Below are 16,788 nucleotides of genomic sequence, written 5' to 3' on the forward strand. Positions count from 1 at the left end.
TACTTTAAGTGTCTCATTTCCTAATCTCATTCCCTCAGCATCCCCCGACTTAATTCGTCTACATTCCATTATCCTCGTTTTGCTTTTGTTGATGTTCATCTTATATCTTCCTTTCGAGACACTATCCATTTCGTTCAACTGCTCTTCCATGTCTTTGCTGTCTCTGACAGAATTACGATGTGATCGGCAAACCTCAAAGTTTTTATTTCTTCTCCATGGATTTTAATACCTACTCCAAATTTTTCTTTTGATTCCTTTACTGCTTGCTCAATATACAAATTGAATAACATCGGGGAGAGACTACAACCCTGTCTCAATCCCTTTCCAACAACTGCTTCCCTTTCGTGTCCCTCAACTCTTATAACTGCCATCTGTTTTCGGTACAAATTGTAAATAGCCTTTCGCTCCCTGTATTTTACCCCTGTCACCTTCAGAATTTGAAAGAGAGTATTCCAGTCAACATTGTCAAAAGCTTTCTCTAAGTCTACAAATGCCAGAAACGTAGGTTTGCCCTTCCTTAATCTAGCTTCTAACATAAGTCGTTGGGTCAGTATTGCCTCACGTGTTCCAACATTTCGACGGAATCCAAACTGATCCTTCCCGAGGTCCGCATCTACCAGTTTTTCCATTCGTCTGTAAAGAATTCGCGTTAGTATTTTGCAGCTGTGACTTATTAAACTGATAGTTCGGTAATTTTCACATCTGTCAGCACCTGCTTTCTTTGGGATTGGAATTATGATATTCTTCTTTAAGTGTGAGGGTACTTCACCTGTCTCATACATCTTGCTCACCAGGTGGTAGAGTTTTGTCATGACTGTCTCTCCCAAGGCCGTGAGTAGTTGCAATGGAATGTTGTCTATTCCGGGGGCCTTGTTTCGACTCAAATTGGTCATATTCTCAAATATTTTTGAATATGTATTGCATATGTAAACAGGTATGCTACTGTGGACTATGTTTGTGAATGACTGGTGTATGTAGACACACATCAAAAATGTTTAACATCACCCCAGTTTCCAGAACCGCTGAAGATAGACGTTGACTGTGCATATTGTATCACAGACACAATCACTTTGACTGTTCTGAGATGTCACTTAACCCTCCCAAAGATATAAACGACCATGCATGAGCAGCGCCTATTAGAAGGAGGGGTCCGACAGCCGATCAGTTCCAGTCTTTCCACCAGGAAGGAGGTACACGGCTAGTGTTGTCTGTAGTTCAACCATGCCTAGACGGTGAATACCGCTGTTAGATCGCGCCCGCATTGTTTCTCTGTGCCAGTAAGGGCTCTCAAAAAGGAAGTGTCCAGGCGTCTCGTAGTAGACCAAAATGATGTTGTTCGGACATGGAGGAGATAAAAAGAGACGGGAACTGTCCATGACATGCCTCACTCAGGCCGCACAAGGGCTACTACTGCAGTGGATGACAGCTACCTACGGATTATGGCTCTGAGGAACAGTGACAGCTACGACACCACGTTGAATTATGCATTTCGTGCACACACAGGAAGTCGTGTTACGACCCAAACTACGCGCAATTACCTGCACGAAGCGCAATTTTACTCTCGATGTCCATGTCGAGGTCCATTTTAGTAACTACGACACCATGCAGTGGATCCTACAACATGGACCACTCAGGACTGGCATCACGTTCTCTTCACCGATGAGTGTCGCATATGCCTTCAACCAGACAATAGTCTGACACGTGTTTGGAGACACCCCGGCCAGGCTGAATTCCTTAGACACACTGTCCAGCGAGTGCAGCAAGGTGGAGGTTCCCTGATGATTTGGTGTGGCATTATGTAAGGTCGACGTACGCCGCTGGTGGTCATGTAAGGCGCCGTAACGGCTGTACGATACATGAATGCCATCCTCTGACGGATAGTGCAACCATATCGGCAGTTTATTGGTGAGGCTTTCGTCTTCATGAACGGCAATTCGCTCCCCCATCGTGCACATCTTGTGAATAACTTCCTTCAGGACAATGAAATCGCTCGACTAGAGTGACCAGCATCTTCTCCAGACATGAACCCTATCGAGCATGCCTTGGATAGATTGAAAAGGGCTGTTTATGGATGACGTGACTCACGAACCCTCTTAGGGATGTACGCCAAATTGTCGTTGACGAGTGGGACAATCTGGACAAACAGTGCCTTGATGAACTTGTGGATAGTATGCCACGACGAGTACAGACATGTTTCAATGCAAGAGGACGTGCTACTGGGTATTAGAGGTACCGGTGTGTACAACAATCTGGTCCACCACCTCTGAAGGTCTCGGTGTATGGTGGTACTACATGCAAAGTGTGGTTATCATGAGCAATAAAAGGACGGACATGATATTTATGTTGATCTCTTTTCCAACTTTCGGTACAGATTCTGTTAAGCTGTGTCCCACAGCGCCATATTCTGCCTGTTTACATATCACTGTCTTAGAATAGGCATGCCTATACCATGGTTCATTGGCACTTGAGTGTGTATATATATATATATATATATATATATATATATATATATATATATATATATATATATACTTCCGCTTGCAAAAGTTGCTTCATGTCTTTAAATATTTTAGTCATGACAAAGCTTTGGTGATTTCCTGTTACTTGGGTTATGCCCTAACTTAAAATGGACACGATTCATGACAAACAGATTATTTAAGACCTGAAGATGACAGTAATGCCTGTCGAAGACGGTTGTCTTAAACAAAAAATATTTATACGATCTTGATCTTAGGATGTTTTTAGTAAATCCCAATCCTTATTTGTAACGTTATTCCATAGCAATACATCCCATACGCTTTGACTCTCTTCTGTTCCTGTTTTCCCAAAATTCATGTTCTATTACCACGCAACGCTGTTCTCCAAACGTACAGGCTCAGACGTTTGTTACTCACACTAAGGCAGATTTTTGATTCTAGTAGATTTCTTTCAGTCATCAATACCATCTTGTCTTGTGTTATCCTATTATTAAATCGAGCTTCGTCCGTCAGGTGTTATTTTGCTGCCAAAGTAGCTGAATTTTTCACTTAATCTATTTCGTGGTCATAAGTTTTGATGTTCATTTCATCACTAATCTCATTTCTGCTGTTCCTCATTACTGTTGTCTATATTCGCTTTTTGTATCAATCCACATTGTTTGCTCATTAGACTACAATTCTATCCAATAAGTCCTGCAACTCTTCCTCGATTTTCCTGAGGATAACAATGTCATTAGAGAATCTTATCGTCAATTTTCTTTCACCCAGAATTTTAATCCCAGTATTGGACTTCTCCTTATTTCAATCATTCCTTCTTCAACGTATAGACTGAACAACAGAGCCGAAAGACTGTATCCCTGTCTTATGCCGTATTTTTATACGAGCACTTCGTTCTTGGTCTTTCATTCTTAGTGTTCCATCTTCATTCATAGACTATCGTATACTACACGTCTTTCCCTGTATCTTACTCCAATTTTTCTCAGAGTTTCGAACATCCTGCATCATTTTACATTGTAGAATTCTTTTTTTAGGTCGATAAATACAAGATATGTCATTTTTTTCACCAGTCTTGCTTTCATTACCAAGGGCATCGTTAAAACTGCCTGCCTGGTGCCGTCACCTTTCGTTTTATTTTCCATTCTTCTGTTTATTATTTTTGTAGGCAGATTGAGTGCGTGAGGTGTTGAGCTCACTGTGCGATAGCTCTCGCACATGGCTGGCTTTGTTAACTTCTGGATCCTGTGGATGAATTTTTTCCGGAAGTCTGAAGGTAATGAATGTCAAAGTTGACACTGTCCCCTCTTGTACTAATGGAACTTCGTAATTTATCCTACGACAATTTCGTTACCATTATTTACAGAATTAGATCCACAAAAATTTACGTTACTGGTGTGTGAAATTCTTAGACAGCTGATGTAGCACACGAAAGCAATCAGTGTGGTACTGAAACTTTGAATTGCATAACTGGGGTGAAAGGACAGAAAGGAAAATGGGAATTTTGAACATCGTGTTTCAGTCCCTCATCCAGTAACCCCCGTGCTGGCAGCTTCCTGAATCTCGTAGGCATTCCGACGTTGACTGCACTGTTGTCGATAACGAGAGCGAGCAGAACAAACTATTGCACGGAAACAACCCAGCGCCTACCTTTCTCTGTCCCATGGAAACATCCAGCGTTTGGTAACGGCTTAGCAACCAAGGGATGCAGTTTACGTACCTGAAGAAAGCACAACGCTTGGGCAGTTGTTCTTATACTATTTATGTATGCTCCAAACTGTTCCTTCACACTCTGGCAGTCCCCTTAATGGTTATCTATTAACTGATTCACAGCACTAGCCAGGAACACCTGTTTACACATTTTCATAGATGCTCAGTACTGGCAGTTTTGAAATTATCCAACATCCGAACGGAACTTCTCCTAGAATATATGTATAACGTTAGTAGCATCTCTACGTCCCCTAGTCTAAACAATTCCATCTTTTCTTTCAAAAATACCACACAGACGAGAACTGCCCAGTTTCTGGAATCTAATCCACGGAAAACTCTACTCTCATCTCTAACAGAGGTTGAGGGAACCTAGCGCGTTGTTTACCCTAACGTCCAGTCAGAACGCCATGCGGTGCTGGTTCCCTCACTAGATTACTGTCATCTTCCTGCGACATATCTAAATCCAGCCTATTTCATTGCACCGATGTTGCTTGCAAAACCTCACTTAGTATTAATTCTACCTGTGCAGGCCTGCCCTCCCGCCCTTTCAATATTGCGTTGCATGCAAGCCACATTGTGGCATGTCTATTCATCTGACGCTGCTGATCAAAAAAGTTTACATTTCGTTTCCACTTCATGCATGCACGTTGATATAAGACCAGAAACAAAAGGAAATAAGACTGTGAGCCTTCCTTTATAAAGCAGTGTCAAATGTTAGCACAGGCAGTTCTAATTTCAGTCTGTCAGATGGAACTTCGTCTTATAGACGACATTGGTGACAAGCAAATGAAAGAAGTTCCCACCACTAATTTCTTTTGGCTTCTGATAAGATAATAATCTGCGAATGTCATTCGTTACGTTGTACGCTGAAATCATATATTTGCCTCATTCTCAATCCTTGTGACTGGTACACTACATTTACGTCGGACCAGCAAGTCTGAAAATTACATTGCCTTGTCGCTGGGCGTCCACATAATGTAGGAGACAAATATGAAATTTAGTTAAGGCTGTGGGATAATACCCTGAAGAGCCAAAGAAACTGTTACACATAATACACTCCTGGAAATGGAAAAAAGAACACATTGACACCTGTGTGTCAGACCCACCATACTTGCTCCGGACAATGCGAGAGGGCTGTACAAGCAATGATCACACGCACGGCACAGCGGACACACCAGGAACCGCGGTGTTGGCCGTCGAATGGCACTAGCTGCGCAGCGTTTGTGCACCGCCGCCGTCAGTGTCAGCCAGTTTGCCGTGGCATACGGAGCTCCATCGCAGTCTTTAACACTGGTAGCATGCCGCGACAGCGTGGACGTGAACCGTATGTGCAGTTGACGGACTTTGAGCGAGGGCGTATAGTGGGCATGCGGGAGGCTGGGTGGACGTACCGCCGAATTGCTCTACACGTGGGGCGTGAGGTCTCCACAGTACATCGATGTTGTCGGCAGTAGTCGGCGGAAGGTGCACGTGCCCGTCGACCTGGGACCGGACCGTAGCGACGCACGGATGCACGCCTAGACCGTAGGATCCTACGCAGTGCCGTAGGGGACCGCACCGCCACTTCCCAGCAAATTAGGGACACTGTTGCTCCTGGGGTATCGGCGAGGATCATTCGCAACCGTCTCCATGAAGCTGAGCTACGGTCCCGCACACCGTTAGGCCGTCTTCCGCTAACGCCCCAACATCGTGCAGCCCGCCTCCAGTGGTGTCGCGACAGGCGTGAATGGAGGGACGAATGGAGACGTGTCGTCTTCAGCGATGAGAGTCGCTTCTGCCTTGGTGCCAATGATGGTCGTATGCGTGTTTGGCGCCGTGCAGGTGAGCGCCACAATCAGGACTGCATACGACCGAGGCACACAGGGCCAACACTCGGCATCATGGTGTGGGGAGCGATCTCCTACACTGGCCGTACACCTCTGGTGATCGTCGAGTGGACACTGAATAGTACACGGTACATCCAAACCGTCATCGAACCCATCGTTCTACCATTCCTAAACCGGCAAGGGAACTTACTGTTCCAACAGGACAATGCACGTCCGCATGTATCCCGTGCCACCCAACGTGCTCTAGAAGGTGTAAGTCAACTACCCTGGCCAGCAAGATCTCCGGATCTGTCCCCCATTGAGCATGTTTGGGACTGGATGAAGCGTCGTCTCACGCGGTCTGCACGTCCAGCACGAACGCTGGTCCAACTGAGGCGCCAGGTGGAAATGGCATGGCAAGCCGTTCCACAGGACTACATCCAGCATCTCTACGATCGTCTCCATGGGAGAATAGCAGCCTGCATTTCTGCGAAAGGTGGATATACACTGTACTAGTGCCTACGTTGTGCATGCTCTATTGGCTGTGTCTATGTGCCTGTGGTTCTGTCATTGTGATCATGTGATGTATCTGACCCCAGGAATGTGTCAATAAAGTTTCCCCTTCCTGGGACAATGAATTCACGGTGTTCTTATTTCAATTTCCAGGAGTGTATCTTGTACGGACCCTGGGAGCACGCAGAAGTGCAGCAACACGACGTAGCACGGACTCGACTAATGTCTGAAATAGTGCTGATGGGAACTGACACCAGGAATCGTGCAGGGCTGTCAATAAACTGGTAAGAGTACGAGGGGGTGGAAATCTACTGTGAACAGCGCGTTGCAAGGCATCCCAGATATGTTCAATATTGTTCATGTCTGGGGAGATTGGTGGGCAGTGGAAATGTTTAAACTCAGAGTAGTGCTCCTGTACCCACTCAGCAATACTGGACGTGTGGGATATCGCATTGTCCTGCTGGAATTGCCCAAGTAAGTCGGGACTCACAATGGACATGAAAGAATGCACGTAATCAGACAGGATACTTACGTACGTGTCACCTGTCAGAGTCGTATCTAGACGCATCGGATGTCCCATACCACTCCAAATGCGCTCGCCCAACCCCACCACAGCTTTAACAGTCCACTGCTGACGTGCACGGTGCATGGGATCATGAGATTGACTCCACACCCGTACACGTCCATCAGCTCGATGCAATCTGAAAGGAGACTCGTCCAAGCAAGCAACACGTTTCCAGTTATCAACAATCCAGTGTCGTTGTAGAATGCCCCAGGGGAGGCGTAAAGCCTTACATCGTGCAGTCACTAAGTGAGTTCGAGTGAGCCTTCGGCTCCGATGATGTTTCGTTGAATGGTTCGCACACTGACACTTGTTGACGGCCCAGCATTGAAACCTGCTGCAATTCGCGGAAGGCTACAACTTTTGTCACGTTGAACGATTCTCTTCAGTCGTCTTTGGTCCCGTTGTTACAGGATCTTCTTCTGGCCGCAGCTATGTCGGAGATTTGATATTTTACCGTATTCCTGCTATTCACGGTACACTCGTGAAATGGTCGTAGTGGAAAATCCCCACTTCATCTCTACCTCGGAGATTCTCTGTCCCAACGCCCGTGCGCCGACTATAACGCCACATTGAAACTGACTTAATTCTTGATTACGTGCCATTGTAGCAGCAGTAATCGATCTAACAACTGCGCCAGACACTGTTGTAAATAGGCGTTTCCTGCCGCAGCGCCGCATTCTGTTCATTTACATATATTTTTATTTGAAAACGCATGCCTGTACGAGACAATCAATCAAATTGCATGCATATGGAGTATCGTCTCAGTTATGTGACAAGATACGTGATTTCCTCTCAGAGAGATCACAGTTCGTAGTGATGGACGGTAAATCATCGAGTCGAACAAAAGTGATATCAGGAGTTCTGCAAGGTAGTGTCATAGGCTCTCTGCTGTTCCTGATTTATGTAATTGATCTAGGTGATAATCTGAGCAGCTCCCTTCAATTTTTTTTTTTTTTACAGATGACGCTGTAGTTTACCGTCTATTAAAACCATCAGACGATAAATTCGAATTACAAAGTGACCCAGTGAGAAATTCTGGTTGGTACGAAAGTGCCAATTGGCACTAAACAAAGGAAAGTGCGAGGACAGACACATGGGTACTAAAATAAATCTGATAAATATTGGGTATACGATAAATCGCACGAACCTAAGGGCTGTGAATTCGACTAAATATCTAGGAATTATAATTACGAGCAACTTCAATTGGAAAGACCACATAGATAATGTTGTGGGGAAGGCGAAAGAAGGACTGCACTTTGTTGGCAAAACACTTAGAAGATGCGACAAACCCACTAAAGAGACACTTTTACGTCCTCTGCTGGAATACTGCTGCGCGGTTTGGGTTGCTTACCAGATAGGATTGACGGAGGACATCTAAAAAGTGCAAAGAAAGGAAGCTTGTTTCGAGTTATCGCGCAGTACAGGTGAGTGTGTCACTGATATGATACGCGAGTTGGGATGGCAGTCACTGAAACAAAGCAGGTTTTCTTTGCGGTGAGATCTATTTACGAAATGTCAATCACCAACTTTCTCTTTCGAATTCGAAACTATTTTGTTGGCACCCACCTACATAGGTAGAAATGATCATAATAATATAATAAGAGAAATCAGAGCTCGAACGGAAAGATTTAGGTGTTCCTTTTTCCCACGCGCCATTCGAGAGTGGAAAGGTAGAGAAGTAGTATGAAAATGGTTAGATGAACCGTCAGCCAGGAACTTAAGTGTGAATTGCAGAGTAAACATGCAGATGTAGATGTAGAGATTCTTTGGTGCTTCACTGTAACATATCACCCCGTCCATCTCTCGTGTGGAAGACTGTTCTGCTCAAAATCATGTGGGCTGTTGGTTTTGTGGTGCGCGTCGATGCTCCCGGCAGTGCAGAGCACACACCTCGGCTGACGCCGGCCGCCTTGGTGTTGCAGACAGCCCGTCCTTCGCCATCAGCCGCACCCCCGGCTTCGGCTTCCCGCTGCTAGAGGGCATGGCAGTCTCCCTCAAGTGTGACGTCGACTCCAACCCGCCGTCCAGCCCCGTCTGGGTCAAAGGTAAGCCGAGCGCACAGCACCGCGCAGAACCGCAACCCTTTGCCAGTTCCCGCTTCCCGCGTGCTGCGTACGCCACCCACAAGCCTGTATTTCTTCATCCTTCACGATTACCTCACACATATTAGAATGAGGATCTTAGCAGTCGTTAACATTCTTTTTTTCATTCCAACAGTATCCGACAGGTGTTGCTATTTCCAAGCCTGTGCTTTATATGCATCATGTCATAAAAAATAGGAAAAGAAACAAACGCCGAAGATGTATTTCCTGTATGAAGCTTGCAACTATGTATTTTGTGGGAGATGACCCGGGAGCTGATTCCGACGATTTCGTAACCACTAAAAAAGTTTTTTTTTTTCTTTTTTTACAAGAAAGAAGCAGAAAAATCAATTAGTTGTGGGGTCGTAATTTCGACAATTTTTCAGTTTATGCCATCTTGATCGGTCGCCTGTTTAACATTTTATAAAATCTACGAAATCGATTTTGTTTGCGCCTGCATGTAGGTAACACGATGAACGGATGTCTGAAGCGTACTGCTGTCACGTCTGGTAAGACGTGACAGCAGTACGCTGTTCACGTCAGTGAGTTCATTGAATTAAATGCACGTATCGACATTTGCTACATTAGAAATGATCGTCATACTGAGCAGCTGTAGTTTGGTTTAAGTATTTGGAGAGATGGTCTGTCCACAGATTTGTGTCTATCTTTTTGTGTCTTGTAGTTGTAATGCATCTGTCTTCTGAAACCATAGAAGGACTTATCAATAATCTTGTAGAACAGAATCTGTGGCCAAGCTGTACACCCATCCTTGCTCTACTGCTTTCCACGATACATCCATACAGGAGTGTGGCCCTTAGGACGGTGGAAACTGTCCTGAAGTTGCTGTGGTAATAGGTGAGCGCCGCTGTTGCCTGGACTACAATAGTGAGAAACGTGTTCGCTGCCTTAACATGAGAACGACTGGCAGACGTCAGTTGTTCACTTTTACATTTTGATACGGGAATTTCTTTCGTATAGATCTTAAGTTTTCCCTAATTAAGTCTCTAATTTATCCACGATAACGTTGGAAGCTGAAGAATTGAATTAAAATTTGTGCTGCGTCTAGGACGCGAACCCGTGTCTTCTCCCTGACTACGCAGATATGCTAACCATTACAGCACCACAGGATTATGGTCAACATAGCTGCACGAAGTATGGTCACATGTAGCACAGCACTTCCCCATTACGTCCAATGCTGCGGTGCTATTCCAATGTCGGAGAGCCCTGGTGATAGTGAGAATTGGGAGATGTGAACAGGGGTTTGTGTTGGGGAGGGTATTTTACTTGGGTAGTTGACCATAATGTTGTGGTGGTGTAATGGTCAGCACATCTACCTAGTAATTCCAGCTCGGTAGCTCAGCGTGTTTGATCAGAGGGCTGCTCGCCCTCTGCAATAAAGAAGATGGGTAAAGGGATCAACTTGAGGAGGTGTCTTGTGACGTCCGCCCCGAACAAACGCAACGAACAGTACCGAACAAAATATATAAAAAAAGTAAGCAAGCAGACGCGGGTTCGTGTCCCGGTCACAGTACGAATTTTAATTCGCTTCTTCAGCTTCCACGTTATCGTAGATAAATTTCATTCGTGTTAAAATTACGATGCAGTACCCATTCTTTTAGGTAAACGTATTAAATCTTTAATGTTAGTGACTGAAAGTAGTATGGAGGCCGCCGCGGAGTATTCTGGTTAACAGCACTGGCCGTCAGAAAAGTAATAATGATATGTAGGACTCAACAACAGCTGCAAAAGTGAGGTGTGTAGCGAGGGTAGCTGAGCGTAGCAGTAAACTGCCCTGGGCAGCAAAGAGCGAGACTCTTCGCGATGGGTGACGTGACAAGAGATAACGTTTTAGAGAAGCAAATGGACAGTAATGGAATATAATGAATTGGAGGACAGGGCGTTATTCGAATTGGTTAATCGGTCACTGCTGAGTAGCCAGCCGGACCACGACGGCGGAGCACCGCAGTACCGCTAGATGACTGGGCAGCGTCATCAGTAGCCTTTGGTTCGAGGCCAGGCTGCGTCTGCTGCCGCACTGGGTCCTTCAAGGAACTTGCTGCCACAGACCCTCCGGGTAATGAAACTGATGATGATAAACAGAAGAATCGAGATTCTAAACCTAGCTTTCTAAAACTCGTTTACGATAGAGGACTGCAGCACTATTCCTGCTTTCAAGTATCGAACAAACGACGGGATGACTGACATAGTGTTTAGTGTATCTGGGATTGTAAAACAGTTAAGATCCTTAGACGCCATAAAGGCATCTGGCCCGGACGGTATCCCCGTAAGATTTTATGTTGACTACGCTACAAAACTAGCACCATTCTTATCCGTCGTCTATCAGAGATCGTAGGAACGGCGGAAAGTTCCACGGGACTGGAAGAAGGCCCAGGACATAGCAATCTATAAAAAGGCTAGAAAATCGGATGCACATTATTGCCGGCCAATTTCACTGACGTCGATTTGTTGTAGAACCATGGAACATATTTTGTGTTCACACACAACGACCTTTCTAGACTCTGAGAAACTCATCTGCAGAAACGATCACGGTTTTAGGAAACAACGGTCATGCTAGACACAGCTGGACCTCTTTGTGCATGATATACAACATGCACTAGATACCGGCTCCCAGATTGTTGCCATATTTCTCGACTTTCGAAAGGCGCTCGACTCAGTTTCGCACTGTCGCTTGCTACAAAAAGTACGCACTTGCGGTCTATCCAATGACATGTGTGGTTTGATAGAAAGTTTTCTAACAGACAGGGAGCAGTATGTCGTCCTGAACGTTGTAACTTCAACAGAAACAAGAGTAACTTCAGGTGTGCCCCAGGCCAGCGTAATAGGTCTTCTGCTTTGTATGATTTACATAAACGATCTGGTTGATGGTATCGACGGCTACCTTAGACTGTTTGCCGCTGATGCTGTAGTCTACACGAATGTTGTGAAGAAATCAATGCGGATTTGCAGCACATAGATGCGTGGTGTAATGGCTGGCAGTTATCTCTCAATATTAGTAAGTGTAACCTACTGCGTATAACAAGGCGGATATCAACATTAATGTATAAGTACGAAATAAATGATCAGTCTTTTGAAGCAGTAACATCAGTCAAGTATCTGGGTGTGACTACTCAAATTGATCTCAAATGGAATGATCAGATTACACAAGTAACGGGTAAGGCGAACTCTAGATTGCGGTTTATTGGTAGAGACCTGAAGAGATGCACCCCTTCAACGAAGGAAGCAGGTTACAATACATTAGTTCATCCAGTCTACGAGTATCGTTCGTCTGTATGGGACCAATACCAGTTGGGTCTGATTCAAGATATTGAGAAGGTCCAAAGAAGAGCGGCAAGATTCGTGACTGGTACATTTAGCGTTGCAAATCTCGTAGAAAGTTTGAAGTGGGACACACTTGCAGATAGACGGCGAGCTAAACAGAAGGGGCTGCTCACTAAATTCCGAAATCCAATCTTCACGGAGGATGTAGAGCGTATATTACCACCCACTTTCAAATCACGTAATGGTTAGCATTCAAAGATAAGGGAAGTAAGAGCTCGTACTGAGGCGTTCAGACAGTCGTTTTTCCCTCGCGCGATCCGCGAGCGGAACAGAAGGGGGGAATACGACTTTGGCGCTAATTGTGCCCTCCACCACACACCGCTTGGTGGCTAGTAGATGTAGACCTGCTGCCGTGGACGGTGTGTCCCACGGACGGTCTCGGCGTCACAACGCCAGTCGCTATCCGCTGCCTGTCCGAGGGACGCGGGTCGTGACCCGCCGACAGCCGCCTCTGCTATCGGTGAGGAAAGAGCAGTGGGACCGCCGCCTGGTGTGTCGCAGCTGGCCGTGGCCTGGCATTCGCCAATGGGCCGGAGTACTGACGCAACGTCGGCAGACGCCGTCCTAGCAGCCGACACCAGCTGCGCCATTCAGAGCTCACCAGGAGAGACGTGCATGCTTCATGTAAACTTGATCATAAAATGAAGCTATATTGTTAAATTGTCCGTTGCGTCGGCACTGGTTCCGCATCATCACACACGCACAAACTCCTACAGAGATGCCACTGCAGAGTGCTACATAAAATAGTCTACTCCTTCGATTTTATGAATTTTAATTGTTTTAGCGAACGTTTCTCCTTAATTGTTTTAATTGGCACCCGATCGTGTTTAATGGACAGCTTCTCACAGAAATGAATTTTACCTGGCTAATTTGCCGCCTTTTAGATGAAAATGATAACGTCGCGTTACTCAATCACTGAGCATCAGCTGCGAGGCCTCAGGCCCCTGCCAGGGTTCGCGCGGTTATCCCCGTCGGAGGTTCGAGTCCTCCCTCGGACGTCGGTGTGTGAGTTTCCATTGAGCACCTCATTGTCGTCAGTATTAGTTCAACTGGTAACTGTACAGGATCGCTATCACAGTCGTGGCCTCCGGAAGCGGAAAATAAATGACTGGCTGGTAGCAGAAACTAAGGTTAGGTATTTCCTGAATGTTTTTTTTTATTTGAGGAAAGGTGAAACGAGAGCCAGCCGTAGTGGCCGAGCGGTTCTAGGCACTACAGTCTGGAACTGCAAGACCGGTATGGTCGCAGGTTCGAATCCTGCCTCTGTCATGGATGTGTGTGATTTCCTCAGGTTAGCTAGATTTAAGTAGTTCTAAGTTGTAGGCGACTGTTGACCTCAGAAAAGTCCCATAGTGCTCAGAACCATTTGAACCATGAAACGAGAACAACGGATACTAGCCTGGAAGAACATGACGCACTACGTCTCCCGGAACCTTACGATAGGGGAGAATACATCAGACACGTTCTTAATATCTATTAGGCTGTCAAAAGAACTGCAATATAGAGACGCAAGCGTTGTCGGTACTGCGAACGGTCTTGAAGGCCAACACTGTGAGAAAAGAACAAAGTGTACATCAATCTTGTGCTCCTAAGGGAAGACTAAGAAAACCGTGGTCGTACATAGTTCTGTAGACTGCAGGAAAGAAAACTCCAGAAACAGTCAATCCTCATAACAACACCAAATGGGCCGAAGATGTGGTACACCAAATGCCAACGCTCTTTTATAATGAAAGCCATAAGAGCCACGACGAGTTGTTGGCTCAAACATGTTTTCAGTAACGTTCTAGATTTGTCTACGATCATCGACCACACCTTATACTAGTTGATAACTGGCTATACGGTCTCTCAACGGTCTTTTATAATGAAAGCCATAAAAGAACTATTGATAAAATTAGGAATTCTTCTCACCCTCAGCTGTTCTAGAATCCATCCACTTTTGCTTCCGATAGGAAGAATAGGTCTAGAGAGAAACTGAAGGAAACGAGTTTGGCTGTCAAGAGAGAAACGCGTGAAGCCTTTAGTGACTGTCGTAGCTGAATACGGTCAAATAATACTTCATACAACCCAAGACTCTTAGTTGTACCAAGATTACTGTCTCAAGATTACTGTCCAATCACTAGCGAATGAGAGAGGAAATGACACTGAGGATGGGTTACCTACTCTTAAACTATGATGTACCGTAGACCCCTCGAAGAAGGAGTGATCCACAAAACTACCGTTCAATAACCTTGGCATAGATTTGTTGCAGAATCTTAAAACATATTCTGAGCTTAAGCATAATGAGATATCTCGAACAGAATGCGCTCCTCCATGCCATCCAGCATGGATTCCGAAAACATGGATCATGTAAAACACAACTTGCACTTTTCTCACGTGACGTACTGAAAGCTTTGGATCAATATAGTCTGTTAGATGCAGTGTTTCCTGATTTCCGGAAAACATTTGGCTCAGTACCACACTTATGCATGTTCTCAGAATTATAATCATGCGGGAAGTGGAATTCGTTCCGGATTGAGGTAGTGAGAACGCAGCATGTTGTATTGGCTGGAGAATCATCGTCAGATGTAGAATAACATCAGGTGTGCTATAGGAAAGTGTGTTGCGGCCCTTGCTGAGCAAGTTGTGTATTAATGATCTAACAGACAATATTAACGTTTTAGAGTTGATCAGTTACCTATAAAGAAACTCTCTGAAAAAAGCTGCATAGATGTTCAGTTAGATAAAATTTCCAAGAGATGCAGCGATTGGTAACTTGCTTTAAATCTTCAAAACTGTAAAACTGAACATTTGACAAAATGAAAAATGTACTACCAGAGCAATTTTTTATTCAAAATAATCTCCATTGCTGTTTATACATTTTTCCCACATATCCGACAAGTTATAAAAGCCAAAAAAAATCTTCTTTTGAAGCGAACCAGCCAGCGAGCCATTTTCTTACTTTTGCACACGAATTGAAGAGTTTTTCAGCGAGGGCGCGTCGCACTCATGCAAATACTGGGTGAGTCACCTAACATTACCGCTGGATATATTTCGTAAACCACATCAAACATTGACCAATCGATTCCACAGACCGAAAGTGGCTACTACAAACCATACAAAAATGCACGGAAGTATGTTTTTTAACAGAAACCTACTTTTTTAAAATGGAATCCCGTTAGTTTTGTTAGCACATCTGAACATATAAACAAATACGCAATCAGTGCTGTTTGTTGCATTGTAAAATGTTAATTACATCCGGAGATATTGTAATCTTAAGTTGACGCTTGAGTACCTCTCCTTCACTGTTCGCTGGTGTGTATCGGAGAGCACCGAATTACGTAGGGATCCCAAGGGAACGGTGATGATCCTTAGGTAGAGGAGAGACTGGAACAGCACATTACGTCCACATGATAACACCTTTTTATTGGTCTTTTTCACCGACGCACATGTACATTACCATGAAGGTCGAGGTACACGTACGTGGTTTCCGTTTTCAATAACGGAGTGGAATAGAGTGTGTCCCGACAGGCCAATATATGTTCAATGTGGTGGCCATCATTTTCTGCACACAATTGCAATCTCTGGAGTACTGAATGTCGTACACGCCGCAGTACATCTGGTGTAATGTCGCCGCAGGCTGCCATAATACGTTGTTTCATATCCTCTGGGGTTGTAGGTACATCACGGTACACATTCTCCTTGAACGTACCCCACAGAAAGAAGTCCAGAGGTGTAAGATCAGGAGAACGGGCTGGCCAATTTATGCGTCCTCCACGTTCTATGAAATGCCCGTCGAACATCCTGTCAAGGGTCAGCCTAGTGTTAATTGCGGAATGTGCATGTGCACCATCATGCTGATACAACATACGTCGACGCGTTTCCAGTGGGACATTGTCGAGCAACGTTGGCAGATCATCTGTAGAATCGCGATGTATGTTGCAGCTCTTTGGGCCCCTGCAATGAAGTGAGGACAATGTTTCAAGCGTCAACTTTAGGTTACAATATCTCCGGATGTAATTAACATTTTACAATGCAACAAACGGCACCGATTACGTAATTTTTTTATATGCTCAGATGTGCTAACAAAACCAACTTGGCTGCATTTAAAAAAAACTAGATTTGTGTTAAAAAACATACTTGCGTGCATTTTTGTATGGTTTGTATTAAACAATTGCACTAGCCCCTCTCCTCACGTTCGGTCTGTGGAATCGGTTCGTCAGTATTTGATGTGGTCTACGAAATAGATGCAGCGGTAACGTTAGGTGACTGTACATGATAATCGGAAGCTGCCAAGTCTGGAGAATAAGCCGCTGGCCCTTGTATTT

The 16,788-nt window shown here is 44.9% G+C and overlaps 1 protein-coding gene across 1 annotated transcript in view; it reads left to right on the forward strand.

The window, feature by feature from the left end:
* The window catches only part of LOC126335636 (uncharacterized), a 785,040-nt gene that overhangs the window by 613,234 nt on the left and 155,018 nt on the right, over nucleotides 1–16,788 (forward strand). Inside the window, exon 5 of the mRNA XM_049999091.1 lies at nucleotides 8,987–9,109. Coding sequence (XP_049855048.1) covers nucleotides 8,987–9,109 — 123 coding nt within the window. The remainder of the gene's footprint in view (nucleotides 1–8,986; nucleotides 9,110–16,788) is intronic.

This window comes from Schistocerca gregaria, chromosome 2 (genome assembly GCF_023897955.1).
Source record: "Schistocerca gregaria isolate iqSchGreg1 chromosome 2, iqSchGreg1.2, whole genome shotgun sequence".
Classification (NCBI taxonomy): Eukaryota; Metazoa; Arthropoda; class Insecta; order Orthoptera; family Acrididae; genus Schistocerca; species Schistocerca gregaria.